At 45.9% G+C, this 24,439-nt stretch overlaps 1 protein-coding gene across 1 annotated transcript in view; it reads left to right on the forward strand.

Moving 5' to 3' along the window:
- Positions 1–24,439, forward strand: part of TAPT1 (transmembrane anterior posterior transformation 1) — a 152,137-nt gene that overhangs the window by 12,720 nt on the left and 114,978 nt on the right. Inside the window, exon 2 of the mRNA XM_082243088.1 lies at positions 10,856–10,986. Within this exon, the coding sequence (XP_082099214.1) occupies positions 10,856–10,986 (131 nt within the window). The remainder of the gene's footprint in view (positions 1–10,855; positions 10,987–24,439) is intronic.

Below are 24,439 nucleotides of genomic sequence, written 5' to 3' on the forward strand. Positions count from 1 at the left end.
TTGTGTCCATCCGCTTGCTTTTCTTCACCTGAAAAGGAAATGGATAGTTAGGATTTTTTTTTTTTTTTACTTACCTTGTTATTGTAGAAAGATATACTCCCCTTTCTTCCACTTCTTCCCTCGGCGGCCGTGGCCCGCGCCGTCACTTCCGGTTTGCAATGATTCATGGGAGCTGAACGTCATCACTCCCAGGAATCAATGTGACAGCACCGGCCCCGCTCGTGACTTCCAGTGCAAAGCCGCTTTCCTTGCTAAACAGCTTCTGGGCATGCCCAGAAGCTGTGGAGGAATGCAGCGCCGCACCGGAAGTGACGAGGGGGTCGGTGAAGGTGCACTCTGGGAGAAGAAGACACGGAAGAGGACGCAGAAGAGGATCACGCTGGCTTCAGCTGCCCACAACAGAGATGGCAACGCTGGAGAAGAAATTTTAAAAGTGAGTATTTTTTCTTGCAGGTAAGTGCAAATCGGGACAGATCAGAGGCTATCCATTGTGGAATGTACTAGCCCTGACTGTCCCGGGGGTATTTCATTGAAAATATTTTTTTGTGGCCGGAACTCCACTTTAAAGCGGAGTTCCACCTAAAAAAAAAAAAACATAAAAATACCCCCGGGACAGTCAGGGCTAGTGCATTCCACAATAGATAGCCTCTGAACTGTCCCGGGTTGCACTTAACTTTTAGAAGAAATGCTTACCTTGAAAATGTTTTGTCCAGCGCTGCCATCTCAGGTGTGGGCAGCTGAAGCCAGCGCGATCCTCTTCTGTGTCCTCTTCGGTCCCATGATGCACTGCACTGGCCCCGCCGTCACTTCCGGGGCTGCAGCGTCATCCCTGCACAGCTTCTGGGCATGCCCAGAAGCTGTTTAGCAAGTTATGACATGCCTGCACCGGAACTGACGTCGGGGCCGGTGCAGGCGCATTGATTCCTGGGAGCGATGACGTTCAGCTTCCAGGAATCATTGCAAGCCAGGAAGTGACGACTCGCCGTGGCCAACAAGGGAGGAAGAGGAAGTAGGGTAAGTATATTATCTTCTAAAACAAGGTAAGTAAAAAAAAAAAAAAATTGTGATTATCAATTTGTTTTTCAGGTGAGCCGGAGCAAGAAGATGGACTGAATTTACATTGTAGGGTGGAACTCCACTTTAAGTTACAGGTTGGATTCAGGATCTATATTGTCATTGATGTTCTTAATTAATTGGTCCATTGACCTTGTTTGTGCATTTTACTGAACTCAAGTCAAAGATCAGTAAATTTGATTCTTTATTGCATATTTCCTGTGGTCTTGATTATTTACCATGACGGAACCAATAGTGTCATGTGGGTTGGAGATCGTTCAGGGTCAACGAAGTGAGGAGGATATGTCTGCATTAAGCCACTCCTTTGGGAGCAGGGCTACACATATACATAGACAGAGGTTATTATTGTGGTAAAAAGAGTTAAATATCTACTGCTGATACTTAAAAGCCATGCAGGAGACCCCTGCTGCTGCCCCATTGAAGACAGAAGCATCTTCTGCCGCTTTAGCTGCGACAGATTATGCAGAAAAAACATCCAACCTTTCAAAGTACCTCTAGACTAGAGGTTACAGGTGGTAGTGAGCAGGGTTAAAATACTGCAGCAGAATGTATAAATAAACCCTGGACCTGAACTTAAAGCGGAGTTCCACCCTGGAATTTTTATTTTTTTTAAAAATACCCCCGGGACAGTCAGGGCTAGTGCATTCCACAATGGCTAGCCTCTGATCTGTCCCGGGTTGCACTTACCTGTTAGGACAAATACTTACCTTGAAAAAGTCTTGTCCAGCGCTGCCATCTGATGTGGGCAGCTTGAAGCCAGCGCGATCCTCTTCGGCGTCCTCTTCCGCCTTCTTCGGTCCCACGATGCCCTGCGCCGGCCCCGCCGTCACTTCCGGCGCGTGCGCATCATCCCTCCACATGCCCAGAAGCTGTTTAGAAGGGGACTTGTGCTAAGGCTGTAAATTTTTCATGAGACAGACCTCTCACTGAGGCTTCTATAGTCCGATCCCAAGTGAGTGAGGACAACGTATACCAGGTAACCAGTCCTCCATCAAGAGCTTAGGCGGTTGCACTTCACCCTCTCCACTCTGCTCTAGTGGGAATTGAAAGCCCAGGGGCAGGTGGAGCAAAAATGATTACTACTCGGACCCCTGTGAGGTATACCATAAAACCTTAGGATCAAAAAGACAGACTTGTGCTAAGGCTGTAAATTTACTATGAAACGGACCTCTCCACTGGAGGTTTGTGAAGACAAAGTATACCGGTTAATCAGTCCTTCATCAAGAGTTTAGGAGTTTACACTTCATCCTTCCCAGATCTCTAGTGGAAATGGAAGGTTTCTGTGAGACAGGTGGTGATTAAACTTCTGTCAGCTTTATTTAACAGACTGAAGATTTTACCGTGTGTGGGGAGGTAAACCAAGCACCTGTGAGGCAATAATCTTTTTCTTGTACAAAAGTTTTTATTTTAAGAAGAGGCATAAACATACAGTGGGTACGTAAAGTATTCAGACCCCCTTAAATTTTTCACTCTTTGTTATATTGCAGCCATTTGCTAAAATCCTTTAAGTTCATTCTTCTTCCTCATGAATGTACACACAGCTCCCCATATTGACGGAAAAACACAGAATTGTTGACATTGTTGCAGATTTATTAAAAAAGAAAAACTGAAATATCACATGGTCCTAAGTATTCAGACCCTTTGCTGTGACACTCATATATTTAACTCAGGTGCTTTCCATTTCTTCTGATCATCCTTGAGATGGTTCTACACCTTCATTTGAGTCCAGCTGTGTTTGATTATACTGATTGGACTTGATTAGGAAAGCCACACACCTGTCTATATAAGACCTTCCAGATCACAATGCATGTCAGAGCAAATGAGAATCATGAGGTCAAAGGAACTGCCTGAAGAGCTCAGAGACAGAATTGTGGCAAGGCACAGATCTGGCCAAGGTTACAAAAAGATTTCTGCTGCACTTAAGGTTCCTAAGAGCACAGTGGCCTCCATAATCCTCAAATGGAAGACGTTTGGGACGACCAGAACCCTTCCTAGAGCTGGCCGTCCGCCCAAACTGAGCTATCGGGGGAGAAGAGCCTTGGTGAGCGAGGTAAAGAAGAACCCAAAGATCACTGTGGTTGAGCTCCAGAGATGCAGTCAGGAGATGGGAGAAAGTTGTAGAAAGTCAACCATCACTGCAGCCCTCCACCAGTCGGGGCTTTATGGCAGAGTGGCCCGATGGAAGCCTCTCCTCAGTGTAAGACACATGAAAGCCCGCATGGAGTTTGCTAAAAAACACCTGAAGGACTCCAAGATGGTGAGAAATAAGATTCTCTGGTCTGATGAGACCAAAATAGAACTTTTTGGCCTTAATTCTAAGCGGTATGTGTGGAGAAAACCAGGCACTGCTCATCACCTGTCCAATACAGTCCCAACAGTGAAGCATGGTGGTGGCAGCATCATGCTGTGGGGGTGTTTTTCAGCTGCAGGGACAGGACGACTGGTTGCAATCGAGGTAAAGATGAATGCGGCCAAGTACAGGGATATCCTGGACAAAAACCTTCTCCAGAGTGCTCTGGACCTCAGACTGGGCCGAAGGTTTACCTTCCAACAAGACAATGACCCTAAGCACACAGCTAAAATAACGAAGGAGTGGCTTCACAACAACTCCGTGACTGTTTTTGAATGGCCCAGCCAGAGTCCTGACTTAAACCCAATTGAGCATCTCTGGAGAGACCTAAAAATGGCTGTCCACCAACGTTTACCATCCAACCTGACAGAACTGGAGAGGATCTGCAAGGAGGAATGGCAGAGGATCCCCAAATCCAGGTGTGAAAAACTTGTTGCATCTTTCCCAAAAAGACTCCTGGCTGTATTAGATCAAAAGGGGGCTTCTACTAAATACTGAGCAAAGGGTCTGAATACTTAGGACCATGTGATATTTCAGTTTTTCTTTTTTAATAAATCTGCAACAATGTCAACAATTCTGTGTTTTTCTGTCAGTATGGGGTGCTATGTGTACATTCATGAGGAAGAAGAATGAACCTAAAGGAGTTTAGCAAATGGCTGCAATATGACAAAGAGTGAAAAATTTAAGGGGGTCTGAATACTTTCCGTACCCACTGTGTGTATGTATATGTATATGTGTGTATATATATATATATATATATATATATATATATATATATATATATATATATATATATATATATATATATATATATATATATATATATATATATATATATATATATATATATATATATATATATATATATATATATATATATATGTATATGTATGTATGTATGTATGTTATAATTCTATTATTACAAGGAATGTAAACATCCCTTGTAATAATAGGGTCTATAAGTCCCCACATCCCTCCTATAGGCTGGTAAGACAGATCAAAGGGGAAAAAAAAACCTCAGCCTTTCCAGCCGAGATCACGCCAGTATTTACAACTGCCGGACGTGAAGTCATAACGTCATGGGCGAGTCGGTAGACGCACCAGAGGGTGGCGGGGAGGGGGAGACTTTCCCTCCCTCCCCACCGCCTGGAAGAAAAATCAAGAGGCTAAACTGCCGCTATGATTGTTCTTATGGGCCAGAATCATTCAGATATCTACACTCAAAGTCCAGAATGTTATATGATGTCCTTGGGCTGGAAGTGGTTTAAAAATATTTTTATGTCCTGAGTTCAGATTTAAAAACATTAAAGGTTGAATCTGCAGATGGACCTATATGCAATTTTTTTTCTGAGATTATATGTATTTTAATGCTGCTGTTGGCAATCACAGGGCCCCATACAGGCTACCTGACAGGGCCCCCCACCCCTGCTGACATTAACTGAGGACATATTTATCAGCCTCTTTCTCTACAGCCTCAGATGCACCGATGAATAAATAGGAAGCACTCTGCGGCTTCCTGCTCATTCACAAACTGAAGCAGAGTAAACAGTTTACTCTGCTTCAATGATGAATGAACACAAGTGTATGGAACCCATCACTCACTGTGCTCATTCAGGAAAGGAAGGCCCCCCCCCCGTGTGCCTGCAGCAGCTGCCAGCGGGAGAGGGAAGCCGAAAGAATTGTTGGGGGGAATGCGGCACACGGGGGCCCAGACAGCAGAAGTAAGGGGTGCATATGCTAGAACGAATTGCCTTGCAGTGCAGCCAGAGAGTGAGGGAGAGAAGGAGAAGCTGGCAGTGCTGCAGTGGGAGACAGAAGAGGATTGGTGTCTGCAATAAGAGTACAACCGGCCTCCTGTACTGCCTTATTAGCGGCCCTGTATATTTCCAGTTAGCAGTCACCGCACACCCAAAAGTTTCTTGCTCAACAGGTTACATACATACATATATATATATATTTCTGGCTCCACTACTTGGCAGTGCTCTTGCTGCTTGGAGGCTCACCTCTATCTAGTGTTCTCAGTTCTTGTGTCCTCATAGTGCAATACAAGAACAATCTCAACACATAAAGGTCAAATGCAGACTTCTAGTTAATCAGTAATAACACTGAAACAATATTTACCTGATTTCCTTTATTGATTTAAAAAAAAAAAAATAGGCACGTCATGTCATTTTTATTTTTAAATAGCAGCCAGGCACCACATTTGAGACCCCAAATTTCTTCACGTCCACCGAAGGTTTAGTCTATATTGCAGGTCCGCTTTTAAATTGAGAACTTTGGGGTACAGAATGAATAGTGCAGTGATGTAATGATCTCTGTTGTTGCCCTAGGTATGAACTCCAGCTAGTCAGTTGAACAAAAGCCTTCAGCAACTGTACACAGATCCTTGTGATTAGACATCTGTGCTGAAAACATAATGATTAAGCATTACTGTCATCGAATCCAGAATATAACGGGCTGTTTTGCTGGTGCAGCTGCAAATCGTATATAACAACTTGTAAAACAGAAGCATATGCTCTGATTTTGGAGCTAGCATACATAGGTCAAAAGAAATTCCCTGTTATGCGCGTTGATTCGAGTAGTTAAACAACGAGTTATGATACAGATTTTACCTGTAAGAGTGCATGTTGCCGATCCATTATAATGCATGTGATTCCACTGTGGAGGCTCTCAGAATTCAGAGTTTGGACTACAGAAAATACTGGGGTGCCTTGCCATGGCCTCTGCAGCGTACGCATTTATTTTCAAGTGTGAGCAAACCAAACCCCTTTTTGTAAAGTCTAATGTTAGACAGGATAATTCCGTTGGTTAGCAGGCTGGTCGGTAAGTTGAGCTGGGAATTTTCTTTGGTTTTATCTTTTGTATCCTTCCCCACAGTCTCTGACCATCTCTTGTGTTCTGCCCACAATCTTTGACCGTGTCTTGTGTCCTGCCCACAGTCTCTGACCGTGTCTTGTGTCGTGCCCACAGTCTGCGACCGTGTCTTGTGTCGTGCCCACAGTCTGCGACCGTGTCTTGTGTCGTGCCCACAGTCTGCGACCGTGTCTTGTGTCGTGCCCACAGTCTGCGACCGTGTCGTGCCCACAGTCTGCGACCGTGTCGTGCCCACAGTCTGCGACCGTGTCGTGCCCACAGTCTGCGACCGTGTCGTGCCCACAGTCTGCGACCGTGTCGTGCCCACAGTCTGCGACCGTGTCGTGCCCACAGTCTGCGACCGTGTCGTGCCCACAGTCGGCGACCGTGTCGTGCCCACAGTCGGCGACCGTGTCGTGCCCACAGTCGGCGACCATGTATTTTTCTGCATGTAATTTTCAGGGATTTTCTCTCAGTTCCTCATTGGCTATGGGACAGGAACTAAATTTAAATCTCCCCAATGGAACAAAGATGGCAAAAATAAACCTTACCGGTATTATAACCCTTCCTTATGCTATCCAAAATGAATCAAAGTTGTGCCTTGTTCTACTTTAAAGTCTTACTAAACCCATGAGCCTGCAATCACTATATCTGGTCTCCCTCAGTACATAAAACCGGAAAACGCTATTAATTTAGTAAATATAAACTGCTAAAAACCTTTGCTCCTCAGCAGTATAAAGCAGTCTTGTGACTTCTATCAGTGTCTGGTTAAAGCTTGTAGGAGACATTTTTCATTCTCCCCTGACCATCCTATGAGGCTACAGGACCTCTGACCCTCTGTCTGGACAATGCTGATTGGACTTGTGCTGATAAAATGCACCCTTCAAAACGAAAAAAAAATTGTTTCTATCAATACACATCAAACTGAGCATGTGCAAAGTACACCCAAGGCTCTGTACTATCAGAAGATGGATTGGGGACTGTGGAAGAAGGGGAGGATCATAGAAGACAGGATCAAATAGTCTTTTCAGAAGGCAGAGGATTAACCCCTTAGGTTCTGCAGTAAGTATAACAAGCACGCTTTACTGTATATACACAGACTGATTTACGGTTGTGGGTTTAGTAACCCTTTAAGGGTACTTTCACAGCAAAATCACGGTAAAAATGCATTTTTGCTGTTTCAGATGCGCTTGCTGTGAATTTTGGGTTGCCTGCATCTGCAAAAAATGGACATGTGACTCAAAAATGGTGGTGCAATTTTGCTGCAATTTAAATTAATTTCAATGGGAAGCTGTGTTTTTGGTGCGGTTTTTAAAACTGCACCAAAGATGCAACATGCAGGACTATTCAAAACGCACTGCACCTGTATCGCAGTGGTTTAAAAAGTCCCATAGGATTTAAAGGAAAACGTTTTTCTTGCAAGGAAAAACGTATCAGTGTAAGGCTCCGTTCACATTAGGTCGCTCCGACTTAGGGGGCGACCTGTGAAGTTGCGTGCAGCGCGACTTCGGCGCTACTTGCACGGACTTCACATAATGAAAGTCAATGCAAGTCGCCTCCAGGTCGCCCCGAAGTAGTACAGGACCCTTTTTCTAAGTCGGAGCGACTTGTCGCTCCTATTAGAACCGGTCCTGTACTACACTATGGGAGCGACGGTGCACAACTTATCAGGCTGACCAAGTCGCCTGACAAGTCGTACCAGTGTGAATGGACACTGAAAGGGCATGAAGGCACGCAATATCGAGAATGTTTACCAGCACTGCTGTAGACAGTATTTCCCAATTTATGGGGCTGCCATGAGCTTCAAATCATAACCTGGCAAGAAATTGACTTGATGGTTCAATGTTCTGGGTAAGACATTGCGAAATGTTTTGGCACAGTGTAACCCGAGCATGTGCATACACACGTGGTTTAGAAGAGTGGGTTTAAAAATGGAAACTCCTTTTAAATTAAATCCGTAGTTTAGTTTTTGCTCTTTTACAATAGAGGAGGTAGCTTTAAACAAACCTTTTAGGGAATTATTTAATCCTCGCAGTGGAGTTGGCTCTGTATATTTTTTTCCAACAACCTTTATGGTATGAGATCATTTCAATGCTGCAGCGTGAAGCTGGTATTTGCTCAATGTGGGAAATGTGTGGTTTGCTTTGATTCATGCCTTTTTTTTCTGGCTTCTTGCCCTATTTTATTATTACTGCACAATTCAACTTCTTCTCAGCCTGTGAATGAGTTTGAAGAGGTGACATTGAACTCTTTGCAGTGGTTGCCAGGAACATGACTGTATTATGTTACTTGTCCTGGTGTTTTCCGACAAGGAGGACATTTAGATAGATATATACCATTTCATGGACATGGCACCAGTAAAGTGGTAAGAATTTTAGCTAGAATTTCAAGCTAGAATTTTAATACAGTTTTTAGAATATGTAGTTCTTTATTTAAGAAGCAAGGGAGACAAATGTGTGACAATAGGGGGATAAGGTTGAGGAAGGAATGGAAAAATAATATATGGGATAGGGGGGTACAGGCAGGAGAAGTATGCAAAGAAAGGGGGCAGAAAAAGGGTAAAAGAAAATAACAGGGTCTCCACCTCTCTTAGGGCTCTTTCACACGAGCGATCCGATCAGATCCGCCTGTCAGTTTTTTTTAGGCGGATCTGATCGGATCCTCCATGCAGCTCTATGGGGCAGCGGATGTCAGCGGAGACACCTCCGCTGACACCCGCTGCGATCCTGTGCTTGAAATCTGGACGGATGGAAACCCTATTTTTCCATCCGTTCAGTAATCGGATAGGATCTGATGAGAGCAGACAAGCGGTCCGCTCTCATCCGATCCCCCATAGAGGGCAGCGGGGGCTGAGACACCTCCCTCTCCGCTCTGCAAGCGGAGACGGAGCTGTCATCCGCCCGGCTCAGCGTGGATCGCGGATCGATCCCCGCTGAGCAACACGGATCCGCCTACGGAGCGGACCGTGTGAAAGAGCCCTAAGGTTTATCTCTAGTGCATTTCGTCTCATGGGATGTTGGCCCTCAGAAATTATGGGGTAGAGTAGGTTTTCTCAACCAGGGTTCCTCCAGAGTTTGCTAGGGGTTTCTTGAGCAATGAGCAAATTCTGCCTCTCCGATAAGTTCCAACTGACACCATTGATCTTTTTAACTATCTGTAAGGTAGTAATTGTTCACAATTACCACAATTGTAAGGAGCATTCTTCCCACTGACCATCACAACTGTGTATCATGAGTTGTATATAGTCCTTTTTAGAAGGGGTTTCCTGAGACCAGAAAGTTATTTAAAGGTTGAGAAAGTCTTGGGTAAAGTATCTATGGTTTTTTGACTTTTGGGTCATGGCATCAATAAGAGGACCAGGGTGTCCAAGTATGGAATGATTTCTTATCTTTATTTTCAGAGCTAGGGTGGGATTTTCCATTTACTTGATCTACATACTGTATGTGTGTGTGTATGTGTATATATGTGTGTGTGTGTGTATATATATATATATATATATATATATATATATATATATATATATATATAATATATATTTGCTGCCTATTGTTTATCTGGACAAAATTACCGCTCAGAAATTCACTGTATGATTTGGGAGGCTTTGTTATGCTGAACATACTGAATGGCTCCATAACTGCTTTAGCAAATTCAAAAAAACAAGCAAGCAAATTAGTAGATGGTGGTAACTTCCATCATCATTTAGTACTATATCTTCTGTTTCATGCATCTTGTAATCTTTTGGTAGGAGTTTAGGTCAAAATAGTCTATAATCCGCTTTGCTGAGATTCTCCATTTACTGGATCTCATGAACTCTTATGTACCACTGTGTCTTAGTAGGGGGTTCGGAAATATGTAACGTTTAAAGGGAACTTCATCCCCCTCCCCTGTCTATTTTTTTTAAATCCCCTTTTACTTCGTTATCCTCAATAAACCTACTTGCAAATCCAGCATTCAGGTTCTTGAAGCAAAACCCATGTTGACACATGCTAAATCTATACTCTGCCTGGTGGAGGGGAGGCAAAGGCGTGCTGGACTTGAAGAAACAAAGGTGGAGGAACCCAAAAAAATAAACAAAAGTTGACTTTATTTGCATTGTGCAGGGGTAAGAATTCAATGCTTGAGAGTAAAATTTTGCTGGAAAGGTCCGCTTTAACTAAAAAAATCGCAGTATTTATTTTGTTTTTGTGATCAAAGGGTAGAAAATCGGGTATGATTTATGAAAACTGGTAGAAGTGGAGGTGTCATCCACAGTGACTGCTTATTTTTTCTTAAGCCGGCTATAGACTGTTCGAATCTCGGTTAGTTCAGTAGAAACCAGCCGAGATTCGAACCATGTATGGGCAGGCTGATTTGTACCCAAGCCGATCAAGTTGGGTACAACCAGCCTGTTGGATTTTTTCCCCCGGGAGAAAACAATAGGTCCTCAGGGGGAGATTCCCTCATCAACAATGACTGTAGATGGGGGAATCAAGCAATTTCCTTTCCTGCAACCCATGTTTTTTTTTTTGGCAAGGATATAAGGCTAGCGAATTGTGTTCTCCTTTTTTATTTGACCTTTTTTTTCCTTTGTTCTTTCAGATCTTTCCCTATTCAGGTTCATCAGTGCTGAACTCACACGGGGTTACTTCCTGGAACATAATGAAGCAAAATACAAGGAAAGGAGAGAGCGGGTGTACACCTGCCTGAGAATACCCAGAGAGCTTGAGAAGGTCAGTGGTGACTTCATTTAGGTGGTCTGTCCCTTCCACTTTTGCTTCATGCTATGTACTATTTATTTAATGCTACTTTGTCTTGTGCTCTTTATGCTAATATTAGTCCTGTTCATGATGATGAGGTTTCGGACTGGATAATCTGGATCCCTAAGGTCTCCCAGCCTGGCCAGCGAGCGTCAGCAGGTTATAGTTCAGCACTAGGCCTCACCACAACAGGGCCCCGATGGATGGGGACGAGCCCGCAAGTGGACCGTCTCGCTGAGACGTGACAACCTGGAACGCCCTGAGTGGCTACGTACCCTCTGGCTGGCTGCACCCCCACCCCGGATAGCAAGTGGTCTGTTCGGAGTGGCGCTCATCTGGTACCGTGTTATGGTGAAAAAAATACTGTCCCCCCACTCCTCTGGCAGTCTCAGGGTGGACGTGGGGCCCCTCCTGGGAATGGTCGGACCCTCGGTTCCCCTGGCCTCTCGAACATACCTTGGTTCCCCTGGCCTCTCGAACATACCTTGGTTCCCCTGGCCTCTCGAACATACCTTGGTTCCCCTGGCCTCTCGAACATACCTTGGTTCCCCTGGCCTCTCGGACATACCAGGCCTCCCCCGGCCTCTCGGACATACCAGGCCTTCCCCAGTTATTCCCCTCCCTTCCCTAGAGGGTCCTACCGTGGGGGGCTGGTAATATGGCCGCTGCGACGATCCTGCAAGGCAGTAGACTGTCCTGGTGGGGTCTTTTGTTTAGGACCTTCCGTTGCCACTTGTCTGGGACCTCCCCCTCGGGGGGGGGGGGGGGGGGGGGGTCCGGGAGACCACATGGTGCGCCGTGGGGGCCGCCATTTTGCTGTGGATTTGTTTTTTATTGACAATGTATGGGCAGCCATTTTCCGTTGGTTCCCCATAGGAATGCGTGGGGCGGCCATTTTCTTGTGGTCCAGCTCACTGGACAGGCAGCAAGCATAGCACAGTTTAATCTAGCAATGACCCAGGCATTTCTTCTGTTTCTATTTCCTGTGTCAGAACGTTTTTTTTTTCTTCTGTTTCACAACGTTTCCAGCGAGCCGCCTGAGCGGTTGGGTAATGTTTTTGGGGTCCCCTGTAGGTTTTTCTTACTCACTTTGCTATCAGATTGTACTTGATTGGGATTTGTGATACTGCTAGTGCGGCGCTGGGATCGTGATTTTCCATATTTTTAAAGTGACACTGCATTATTTTTATTCAGTGAAAAATGGGAGTCCCAGGACAATGTTTCACCTACAGACGCCCTCAGTGTGGCTGCTGGACCCTCTGGGTCGCAGTCTGTCTGCTTTTACAGAAGTTCTGGAAAGCTTGGTGTCAAATGTAGATTTTGTGTTCATACGTATTGATAGCCGCAGTCTGCTGCCTTCACCTCCATCGTTGGTATTCTCAGATTCTGAGCAGTTATGACCACCACGGATGCCCCCCCATCCTGATGGATCGTTGTCCTCGCATTCTGATGGTGAAGAGGACCTGTCTTCAGCGGCTGAAGAAAACGCACATTGGTGGTAGCACTCATAGTTTCAGTGCGGGAAACTTTAAAAATGGCAGACGAATCTACAGCGTCTGGTACGCAGGTGTCTTTTTGCTCCAGCAAAGCCCGGAAGTCAGGCAAGGGGTTTCCTTGTCTGGAGCTTTTTGATTTTGTAAATGGACAATGACCATGCATCAAGCAAAGGCTAGTGGTGCTCAAGGGCTTTAAACGCTGTTACCCCTTTTGCAAAGGCGGTTTCCACTCGATGGACCGTGCCACCGAAGGTGGATCACCTGGTTTCCAAATTGAATAAGTCTACTGTGGTTCCAGTGGAGGAATCCCCGGCTTTTACAGACCCCATGGATAGACGGGTGGATTCTTTGTCCCGCCATCTACACATGTTGGCGGGTTCCATACTTAAACCAATTGGTGGTCTCAGACGGTCACTGAATGGATAAAGTTACTTAAGGGAACTTAGAATCTGAACAGGTTCCTCTGGCGCTGATTGAGCTCCTGGACCAGATGGCTCAAGCCCTTGTGTTCATATGTGATGCATCCTTGGATGCGGCCCCCCTAGTGGTCAGGGTGTCTGCAGTGGGGATTGCTATTGAACGCATGGTGTGGTTAAAAAGATGGTCGGCGGACCAGGCTTCAAAGAAGGCCTTGACGGACCGGGAGAGAGGTTGTTTGGATCTTCTCTGGATAAACTGATCAAAGGGCCTTTACAAAGGGAGATTCTTTTTAAATGGAATAAGGATCCAAATTCCTTGGACAATTTTATTCGGTTGAGCCACAACACAAAGTCTGCTAAGTTGTGGTGGTCTGTCGCCAGAACTGTGCCAGGGCAAGTCTTTCCTGCCATTGTTTTGGATGGTGGGGACCACGGACGCCAGACTGTCTGGCTGGGGCAGGGTGCTGGGACAGCTCTGTGCCCAGGGAGCCTGGACAGTAGAAGTCAAAACTACCGATCAGTGTTTTGAAACTCGGAGCAATAAAGCTTTATCTGAACCAATGTATGACTCGTCTGCAAGCTTGTCCGGTTCAGATTCAAACGGACAACGCAACGGCTGTGGCTTACATCAATCATCATCGCAGGTCATCGCACATCCCAGGTGTGGAGAACTGGCAAGTGCATTACCTGAGTCAGGTGTTGGATCAAGGGGAATGGTCTCTTCACCTGTAGGTGTTTTCATCTCCTGTATGTCAGGTGGGGGACACCCAAGGTTGTTCTGTTTGCTTCTTGTCTCAACAAGAAGGTTGAGGTTCGTGGCCAGGTCTTGGGATCCTCTGGCCAATGCCACAGATGCACTAGTGGCTCCTTGGGGTCAGTATCAGCTGATTTATGCCTTTCCTCCGCTGAAACTCCTGTCGAGGCTTCTACGCAGGATAGAAGTGGAGGGGGGGGGGTTCCGGTTATTCTGGTGGCCCCAGACTGGCCTCGCTGGTCTTGGTACGCAGACCTAGTAAGGTTGGTTGCCGATGCTCCTTGGAGACCTCCTCTCAGGGAGGATCTGCTGTTTCAAGGGCTGATCTTCCATCCTGCTTTAGTCGCTGGCTTTAACGGCTTGGCTGTTGAAAGCCAGGTGTTGAGAGATAGGGGTCTTTCTGACTCTGTGATTCCTACACTTTTGAAGACCAGGAAGTCTACTTCCAGGAAGATCTATCATTGTCGTGGAAATCGTACATTTCATGATGTGAATCGTACATTTCATGATGTGAATCTCTGAAGGTGCACCCTTGCTTGATTTCAGTAGCTAGGGTTTTTGCCTTTCTGCAGAAAAGGGTTGAACAGTGGTTGGCTTTGGCCTATATATTTTAAACGCCTGTTAGCTATGCATGCCTTGATTTGCACTTTCATTCAGGGAGTACGCCATATGGCTCCCCCCAGACGCTCCCCTCTCTACCTCCTGTGGGATCTGAATTCGGTGTTCTGTTCTTCAAAATCCTCCTTTTGAAAACATTAGGGAGATTTCTCTGCTTTCCTTGTCTCAAGGTTGCCTTTTTGGTGGCTTTCACTTCTGCCCACAGAGTGCCTGAATTGGCGGTGCTGTCTTGCCATTCACCTCATTTGGTAGCTCACAGAGATAAGGTGGTTTCTGATTTTCATTTGAATGAAGACATTGTGCTGCCTTTACTCTGTAACCAAGCATCCCAAGGAAATTTCCTTGCATTCTTTGGATGTGGTTCGGGCGATCAGGGTTTACCTGGCGGCTACTGAGTTTTTCAGAAAATCACATGCTCTTTTTGTCCTTACCGAGGGACCTTGTAAAGGATTGGCTGTGTCTGCCCGGACCATATCCAGATGGATCAGGCAGACGGTTGTTCAGGCTATATTATTCATTGAAGGGTCAGGTTCCTCCTTCCCCTGTGAAGGCACATTCTACTAGGGCGCTGAGTGCCTCCTAGGCTTTTCGTTATCAGGCGTCAGTGATACAAGTTTGCAAGGCAGTAAATTGGTCGTCTGTGCATACGTTTACAAAATTCTACAAAGTAGACATGTTGGCATCCTCGGATGCCTCTTTTGGCCGCAAGGTTTTGCAGGCTGCTGTTTAAAAGAGAACCTTTTTGTTTGTTCTCTTTGAGGGTGTATGTTTTTTTTTTTTTTTTTTTTTTTCTAAGTGAGCTCCAGTTGTTCCTGGTTGAGCTACATGTTACCTGGTTGGCTAATTTTATCCTTTGGGGAATTACGTTCTTCTTTCTGTTTTCCCACCCCTCATGCATATACTGCTTTGGGACGTCCCATTGGTCTAACAAGATTTGGAGCTGCATCTGTCAATGGAGGATAGAGAGAACTGGATTTTTGTACTTACTGTAAAATTCTTTTCTCTGAAGTCCATTGACGGGCAGAACCCGCCTCTCTACTTTTGAGTGAAATGGGGTTTTTTGTCTTCTAAACACTGCTTGCAACGAAACTGGAAGCTGTAGCAGAATGTGTGGGGTTAAGCCTGCAGGGAAGCCCCCATAGGTGTGGTAAAGCTTTTTCCTGCCTAGTGTCCTATTCCTGATGGGGTGGGCATATCCGATTGGTCTAAGAGGATATGGAGCTGCGTCTGTCAATGGACTTCAGAGAAAAGGATTTTACAGTAATTCCAAAATCCAGTTATTTCCCTTTTTTTTTTTTTTTTCCTTTTTCAAGTGTATTACCCTTTTTATGTTTATATGATACCTGGCACATACCTTGTTTCCTAAAATATCAGTGTCCTTCCAAAACTTGAAACCAAAGAAAAATGTGATTCCAGATTTAATAGCAACCATGTTATAAACCACTTCTAGTGCAACAACAAAACTTGTTAATTTTAACCTGTGGAGATTTTGCTGGCTTCATGCTCATTTCTGGTCATTGACTCAGTAGCTATAGGGGATCCAGGGTCGAGAGTACAGCCTTGGAACCTGCATGTTTAAAAATAGTCTGCAGTGACAGCACAGCTATTCCTAGCCTGACAAGTTCTCTTCAGAGGCTAACTGCACAGTTGAATTACATGCTGGATTTTTGTGTATCTATGACTCCAATATCAATATATCACACTCAAGTTAATGTTTCTACTCAGCTGCTGAGTTACTTTGGCTGGATTCACAATGTTCAGTGTTTTGCAACGTGTGTGGTAAGGCACATGTAATAATAATAAATGTGACTAAACGGGGCTATCGCAAATAAATATAATAATCAAGAAAATGCTAATCTATCAGTAAAACACAAAAAGCATGTTACCTAAATTCCATGGAAAATAAATCCACAAACAAATTAAAGAAATATGAAGCAATTTCATCTCCAAATAAAAACACTCATAGCATGCTCCACCTTCAGTGTTGAAAACCACCACTGGAGCTCACTAGATTACTCACCAGAAATAATGGCTGATATTGAATCCGCAAATGCGCATTTGTGTGTGTGTGTATGTATATATATATATATATGTATGTATGTATGTGTCTCTCTCTCTCGCGCTGTCATCGACAAGGGGGAATCTTTTTCAAAATATTCTCGCTGGGCCTTTGATGCGCCTTCACCACAAACGCCGGTTCCGAGCTCGCGGTCATTAGATGTGGCCCGAGTCAGGCTGAGTATGTTTTAAGATTGCAATTTACAAGTGGGAAATGTGTAACTAGATGGAGTTACTTTAGTGAATAAACATTATTGTAAAGTTTGACGCTATCCATTGCCTTTTTAATGTCCTGTTTTGGAATATGATGGTGATTTCTGGGTTGGAGTAGTGTTCGAGACTATTTGGAAAAAAGATCACTCGTGCCGCTGTGACCGCTAAATTTTTATATATAAATTCTCATTTGTGAATTCTGCCCGCAGTTCTCTACCAAGTAAGAGATCTGAGTGGCTGTACAGCCACCTGATCACTTTTACAGGCCGCTGAATGGGGTCTCCCCCCTCCCACCACCACTGTCCACCAACATGTCGCATCGGATGCACTGTGAAGATTGGGAAGAACTTATATTCCCTCCCCTTCTCTGACATCAGAAATTAGAAGCGATGAGGTTTTCATCCTTTCCGGTGTAACGTGAGAATTACCTACCCCGTGAGAAAAACCTACCCTCGTCACTTCCGGCCAGGAACAGCTGAGCAGCGCAGCAGTGCGCATGCTCACAGCCCCGGATACCTAATGAAACAGCTGAGGAACTGACTAGTGCGCATGCGCACTAGTCGGAAATTATCACGGTGTCCGTGAAAAAAACCTACTCACGCCACGCGTACATTAAAACAGCTGTGCTGAAATATAATTCATCTCCGCTCCTGTCCCTGTCACTGCCCTGATCTTGGCTAGTAAATATAAAAGCGGGTCTCGGCTCCGTGATTTATGTTCTCATACACCCGCCGCCGCTTTTATATTTACTAGCCGAGATGAGGGAAGTGACAGGGACAGGAGTGGAGATGACTCTTATTGCAGCACAGCTGTTTTAATGTAAACGCCGCATTAGACACAGTGCCGTGCAACCGGATGTGACGAGGGTAGGTTTTTCTCACGGGTAGGTAATTCTCACGGAACACCGGCTTCGGTTTGTTTACAAGCCATTAGGGGCTTGTAAAGTAGCCTATCAAACTGATCTCGGGGAGGAGAGATCTGAGGTCTTGGGTCTCTCCACAAGGAGGACCTGGCATGGCCCATGCCATTACAAGGGATGATGTTCAACACTTCAAGCATAAAAAAAAAAAAAAATTAGAGACCTTATAAAAAAATGCATTTAAAAAAAATAACCTTAAAAAAAAAAAAAAAAAAAAAAAAAAGTAAAGCTTCCTATCCCTTCCTGACCTTCCTGCATGTAGGTCCCACGCGTATATGTAAATGGTAATAGCACCACACATGTAAGGTGGTACACATAAAACCTCAGAGTGAGATTAATAATTCTAGCACCAGACCTTCTGTGTAACTCTAATCCCGTAACTTGTAAAGGCTTTTGAAAGCGTTTCCTATGGATAATGTAATATAGTTTTGTCACCATTCCACAGGTGTGCGCAGTTTGAAAGCGTGACATGTTGGGTAACTATTTACTCTGCATAAAATTGTCTCCTATTTTACAAAAATTGTGTGTTTGTGTCCACTGAAATTCATGAACCACTTTCAGGTCGTCCATTCCCAATGTACTGCGGATAGTCGGCCCGTGCAGGTAAAGCGACTTACTAGGCTGCTGCCTGCTTCTGAGTTTAGAGTGCGCAAATGCAGGTCCCCCCTCCCCTACAGCGCCTGCTGAGATTGTACACCGGAGTCTGCCAGCAAGTCCCAGACAATGGTTCATGGCTTGGACCTGCTGATTGGCTGTATCCAATCACAGCACAGTCCCCTGTGTTGACAATCAACACACAGCTCTGTACAGAGGGAATGATCTCTGTTTCAACAAAGAGATATGTTAGTAAAAGAAGCACACATTACATAGATTTCACTTTGTTAGGCACACATTTAACCCCACGGTCACCCTAGATGTTAACCCCTTCCCTGCCAGTGTCATTAGTACAGTGACAGTGTATAGTAGTACCATTTTATCACTGTATTCGTGTCATTGGTGATGTCAGTAGCAGTTTGTCAGTTTCCCCCCAAACCCCCCCCCCCCCCCCCAGCGTTTGTTGGTGTCATATTGCCCGCAGTCCCATTATAAGTTGCTGATCAATGCCATTAGTAGTAGAACAAATAAGTACAATTCCTGTACACACTGGATATAGAAAATGATTACCCCCTTTAAAATCACATTTTGTTGCTTTACAGCCTGAAATGTAGACAGTTTTTGTTTCATCCAGCTGTGTGTACCAATGAAACTTATAACCTCCAAGTGAATGATAGAACACCAACATGTCAGAAAAAAAATACAAAAAATGGAATCCCCAAGTTGGAAAAAGGGATCTCCCCGTGTGTCAGTATTTTGTTGAACCACCTTTTGCTTTAATTACAGCCTTTAGTCTGTTAGGATATGTCTCTACTAACTTTGCACATGTAGTTTTTACAATATTTGCCCACTCTTCTTTGCAGAACTGCTCAAGTTCAGCTAAATTTGATGGTGACTGTTTGTGGACTGCAATCTTTAAGTCATTCCTCAGAATTTCAATGGGGTCTGGGCTCTGATTAGGCACCTGACTAAGGGTCAAAATATCATCAAATTCTTAAGGAAAATCTGCTGCCCTCTGCCAAAAAGTTGTCAGTGGGAAGAAGGTTTACCTTCCAACAATGACCCAAAGCACACGGCAAAAATAACCACGGTGTTTGAAGGCGAAAAAGGTGAATGTCCTTGCACGGCCTAGTCAGAGCCCAGACTTAAACCTCATTGAAAATCTGGGGAATGACTTGAAGACTGCGGTCAACAAACAGTCACCATCAAATTTAACTGAACTTGAGCAGTTATGCGAAGAAGAGAAGAAATATTGGAAAATATAAATGTGCAAAGTTAGTAGAAACATCCCAACAGACTAAAGGCCGTAATTAAAACAAAATGTGGTTCAACAAATTACCGACAGAAGGGGGGTGTTCCCTTTTCCAACTCTGATTTTTGTTTTTAATTTTTTTTTTTTTTTTTTTTCCCTAAGAGCCCATTCAGACTGGTGTGACAGGATTTTGTGGGGCGACCTGTGAAGTTGCGGTGCACACGTGCACCGTGACCTCGGCGCGACTTCATATAATTGAAGTCAATGCAAGTCGCCTCTAGGTCGCCCCAAAGTAGTACAGGACCCTTTTTCTAAGTCGGAGCGACTTGTGTCGCTCCTATTAGAATGGGTTCTGTACTATTCAATGGTGAGCGACCGACCGCGACTTGTCAGGCGACTGCAGGCCAAGTCGACAAGCTGCATTGATTCTTGTATGCTGTTTGGGAGATTTGCGGGATGCCGCGGTTTTCACCCAGGATCAGCTTGTATATGCCTGTTTTTCATCTGTAACGTGTGAGTAGCCTTTTGTCTTAATAAATATTGCCTTATTTTACGGGATTACGCTATGGGCCTCTGTTTCTTTTCCGAGCATATCCACCTACACTTGTTGGGGTAATTGAGGAGGATCAAGCCTGCCACCCATTTACTATATTCGATATATCAACTTGCCTGGAGAGGCTGCCCCTTCCTAAAAACGGAGTTCTGAAGTGCGTGAGTCTGACAACTTCTGACCACACTGGTTTAAATTACTAGCTGGGAGAGGCTGTCTCATTTATTTGAGCAGCCACTGAGTTCTGGTAAGCTGCTTGCTATACCCGCACACAGAGGTGTCCCCTTCTCACACTTCCCCTTGGTGTTATTGTAAAGAGGCTTCTTCCCCGTCTTGAATATCCTGCATGTGGATCTACAGCATTTATACTTTTTTTTTTGTGGGACTGTATTCATTAATTTGGACACTATTCCCCCCCCCCCTTTTTTTTCCTTTTTTTTTCTTTTCAAATTTCTACAATATTTATGTGGGACTGTATTCATTATTTTGGACACCACTCCCCTTTTTGAATTTTGAAACTTTTCAATTGCAATTTATTTATGTTAGCGCTGCACTTTTGGGTTACATTGACCAAGTCGCCTGACAAGTCGCGCTAGTGTGAATGGACCCTTAATGTTGGTGTTCCATCTTTCATATGTTATAAGTTACACTAGTAAACACAGCTGGATAAAATGAAATAGTAAACACTCTAACATTCACGTAAACCAATTAATATACACTTTTTCGTTTTTTTTTTTTTTTTTTTTTTACCAGACATGTAGCAGGATACCTTTTGGTCAAAGTTTTATAAAGAAATTTTTATTTTTATTTTTCTTCTGGATATGTTTTATAGCAGAAAGTAAAAAATATATTTTTTTTTTTCCCCAAAAAATGTTTTCGGTCTTTTTTCGTTTATATCTCAAAGAAATTAAGAATAACCCAGTGGTGATTAAGTACAAAGAAAAGAAAGCTGTATTTGTTTGAAAAGAAAATGATATACATTTTGTTTGGGTACAGCGTTGCATGACCGCACAATTACCAGTTAAATTAGCGCAGTGTTAAAAGGCAAAAAATGACCAGGTCATGAACATTTCTCTTACGTCCTCCGACAGTCGCCGCCTCCTCTAAGTCATCACTATTGGGTATTGTCCACCTATCCGTAGGAATAGCTAGGCATATAGACTTAGTCAAAAGACAAAAGGCATTAGCATATACACACCCACGGGGGCTGTCCCATCTGGTCAATACCCCCCCTGCATCACCACTCCCAACTCAGTTTTAGTTTGCCTAGCATCAGGAATAGTTCAGGCTACCTTGTGCTGGGGCTTCAGTCTCAACCTTCCTAAATCTTTTATTTGATTTTCTTTTAAATGTCAGTTTTTTTTCTCTCACTTTACTAGCTGTTTATTTTGTCAGCTTTAGTGTTCGTTTATTCTTCGGATGAAGATGGATCATGCGGTGCTGGGATTCGGACTGGCCGCCCTGGTTCTCCAGGGCACAGAGGGTCAGATGGACCCCCAGCCCGCCATCGAGCGTTCAGCTATGGTTCGCCCTGGCATTAAGAACGACCCATCCCTGTTCGGTGCAGGGATGCAGCCGTGAGGTGGCTACCTCACAGGACTTGTCTGCGCTGCTGCAGCGTCATGTCCCTGGCTCACGGCACTCCATGTCAGGGTCACTCCGTCACTCCTTGAGGACAGAGGTTTATCCGTGCATAGAGGCTCCCCCACGCCATCGGGTACAGGTAAGTACTTTTCTGTGTGGGGCCTTTGTTTGGGGTGGCAGTCTCTGTTGCTGTGTGTCACCATGTCTGTGCCTGTGTGACTCCTTGTGCGATCCCTGCGGGGTTCGCGGTGTGCAGATCTGTATGTTTGCCGGGGGTCCCTGTCCCTGTGTCACCTTAGGTGCATGTTTGGGGGTACAGACTTGTGTGTTGTGCGGCGACCGCTGCGGGGGAAAAATCGCGCGGTCCGCCATGTTTTTACTGTGCACACGTGTATAGCCCCTCTGGGGCGAGTATACAGCTCATTTTGGCGCCATCCGCCGCCATTTTGTGGGCGGTGAAATGATCGGTTCGGCCGCATGTCGGCGGCCATCTTGGCGAAGCCTCCTATGCATCCCTATGGGGCAGCCATTTTCCCTGGGGTCTGGCTTATGGCCAGCCCCCTCCAGCGGCATTTCCTTTTCCTCTCAGACAGCACAGACACAGGTAGCAACGATCTGCGGGCTCTGAGCTTCTGGCTCAGTTTTCTTTCTCCTTTTGGGGGTCTTCATAGCTGTGACAGGAGCGGTGGGCTGCGCACTCCGCAGCGCTATTTAAGGGGACAGTACACTACTTTTTTTGCACTGTAGTTTTTTCATTATCTTGAGCCATGGATTCTCAGGAAAGCAAGTTTCCTCCAGCTTTAGTGGGGGGCCCCAGTTCTCCTGTGGCCCCGCTGCGACCTGATCTGGCTGCTGTAGTTGCGACTTTAGTGGCAAATATGGAAATGCTGATGTCTGAACGGGCTGCGAGAAAACGGCCAAGGCTGTCTCTCTCTTCTGATTCAGATGGGGATATGGATGCTGCTGCGAGCGTGCCCTTTTCAGGGTCCCGCTCATCCTTAGACCCCCCGGGGTCTGAGGGGGAGGCTGAGGTGGAGGGTGTTGATACATCCTCCCCAGGGTCACCCGAAGAACGGGCGACCATGGATGAGTTGATTGTTTAAGGAAACCTTACATTTAGAGGATGAGCCCTGCCCTCCGGGCGTTGTGTCCTCATTTGGGACGCACAGGACCCGCAAGTCTGCACAGGTTTTTCCCCTGCCCGGCGGAATTCCATTACACTGTTAATGAAATGTGGCGCACGTTAAAACGTCCATTCCTGGTACCTAGTCGGTTCAAATTGCTTTATCCTTTTGCGCCGGCTACGGAATCACGATGGTGTGTGCCTCCACAGGTAGATCACACTGTGGCCGTGCTGAACAAAGCTGCCTTGGTTCCTACTGAGGATACCCCGGTTTTCCGGGATCCCACGGACCGGCGGTTGGAGTCTCTAGCCCGCCATTCCTATACGGTGGCGGGTTTGTTGCTCAAACCCGTTTTCGCGTCCGTTATGGTGGCTCAGGCGGTGGCTGATTGGATTAAGGTGCTTAGAAGCAACCTAGTGTCCGATGACGTGCCGCCTGCACGACTGGAAATGGTGGACCAGATCTATCAAGGAGTCATGTATCTGTGTGATGCAGCCCTTAATGAGGCCCCCTTGGTGGCTCGCCTCTCGAGTGTCGCGGTACTTAACCGGCGACTGATATGGCTGAAGAGCTGGTCGGCCAACCAGTCCTCGCGGAAAACAGTTGCTGATTTTCCCTATGCTGGCTCTCGCCTTTTTGGCGAGGCGTTGGATACCCTGGTGAAAGGCGTCATGGGGGGTAAGAGCACCATGCTACCCCAGAACCCGAAGAACAAGTCTTTCCGTGGCAAGCGGGGTTCTGCGCCTAAATCTAGTCAGGGGTCCTTTCGTGCCTTTCGGAACCAATCCAAGGGCAAGCCCTTCAAGGCCCAGGGCAACCAGAAGAAACCCTGGGTGGGTAAACAGAAGACCGGCAATGCCGGTTCGGTGGGACACTCCGCCTCTGCCTGAAGGGGCGCCCTCACCCATTTCTGGGGTGGAGGGACGTTTGCGCGGTTTCCTCCAACCTTGGCTGCTCCGGATCTCGGACAGGTGGGTCCAGGAAATCGTTCGATCAGGTTACAAGATCAAATTCCTTTCCAGGCCGGCGGACAGATTCTTTCCCTCCAATCTCCATTTGCTTCCGGGGCGTCTGCAGGACTTGCATCAAGCGGTGCAGGACATGCTTGCTCAGGGGGTGATTGTCCCGGTGCCTCATCGGGACAGGTTTCAGGGGTTTTATTTGAATCTGTTCACTGTGCCCAGGAAGGAGGGCAAAGTGCGTCCTATTCTGGACCTGAAAGTTTCGAATGGAGTCTCTCCGTTCGGTAGTGGCCTCCTTGAGTCCAGGAGAATTCCTGGCTTCGATAGATCTGAAGGATGCGTACCTGCACATCCCCATTTTCAAGGGTCATCAGCGGTACCTTCGGTTCGCTATCGCAGAGGACCACTACCGATTTGTGGCGTTAGCGTTCGGTCTCGCTTCGGCACCCAGGGTGTTTACCAAGGTGTTGGCACCGGTCCTGGGCCTGCTGCGGGCCCAGGGCATTGCGGTCCTGGGGTACCTGGACGATCTGCTTCTGAGATTGCGTGCCAGTCAAGACCTTGTGCGTGATCTGTCCATCACAGTACAGACGCTCCAGGAGTTCGGGTGGACCATCAACGTTCAAAAATCAGCGTTGTCTCCGTTGCTTCGCCTTCGCTATCTGGGAATGGTTCTGGACTCTGCTCAAGCAAAGGTATTCTTGCCGGAGGACAAGCTCCGGACTTTGCGGAACGAAATCCGGTCCCTCAGGGACAATCCGTCCTCGTCACTCAGGGCCTGCATGCGGGGCCTGGGTTTGATGGTGTCGGCCTTCGAGGCGATTCCCTTTGCCCAGTTCCACACACGGGCTCTCCAGACGGAGATCCTGGCCAGGTGGGACAG

The sequence above is a fragment of the Pelophylax lessonae genome (genome assembly GCF_965119305.1).
Source record: "Pelophylax lessonae genome assembly, chromosome: 1".
Lineage (NCBI taxonomy): Eukaryota > Metazoa > Chordata > Amphibia > Anura > Ranidae > Pelophylax > Pelophylax lessonae.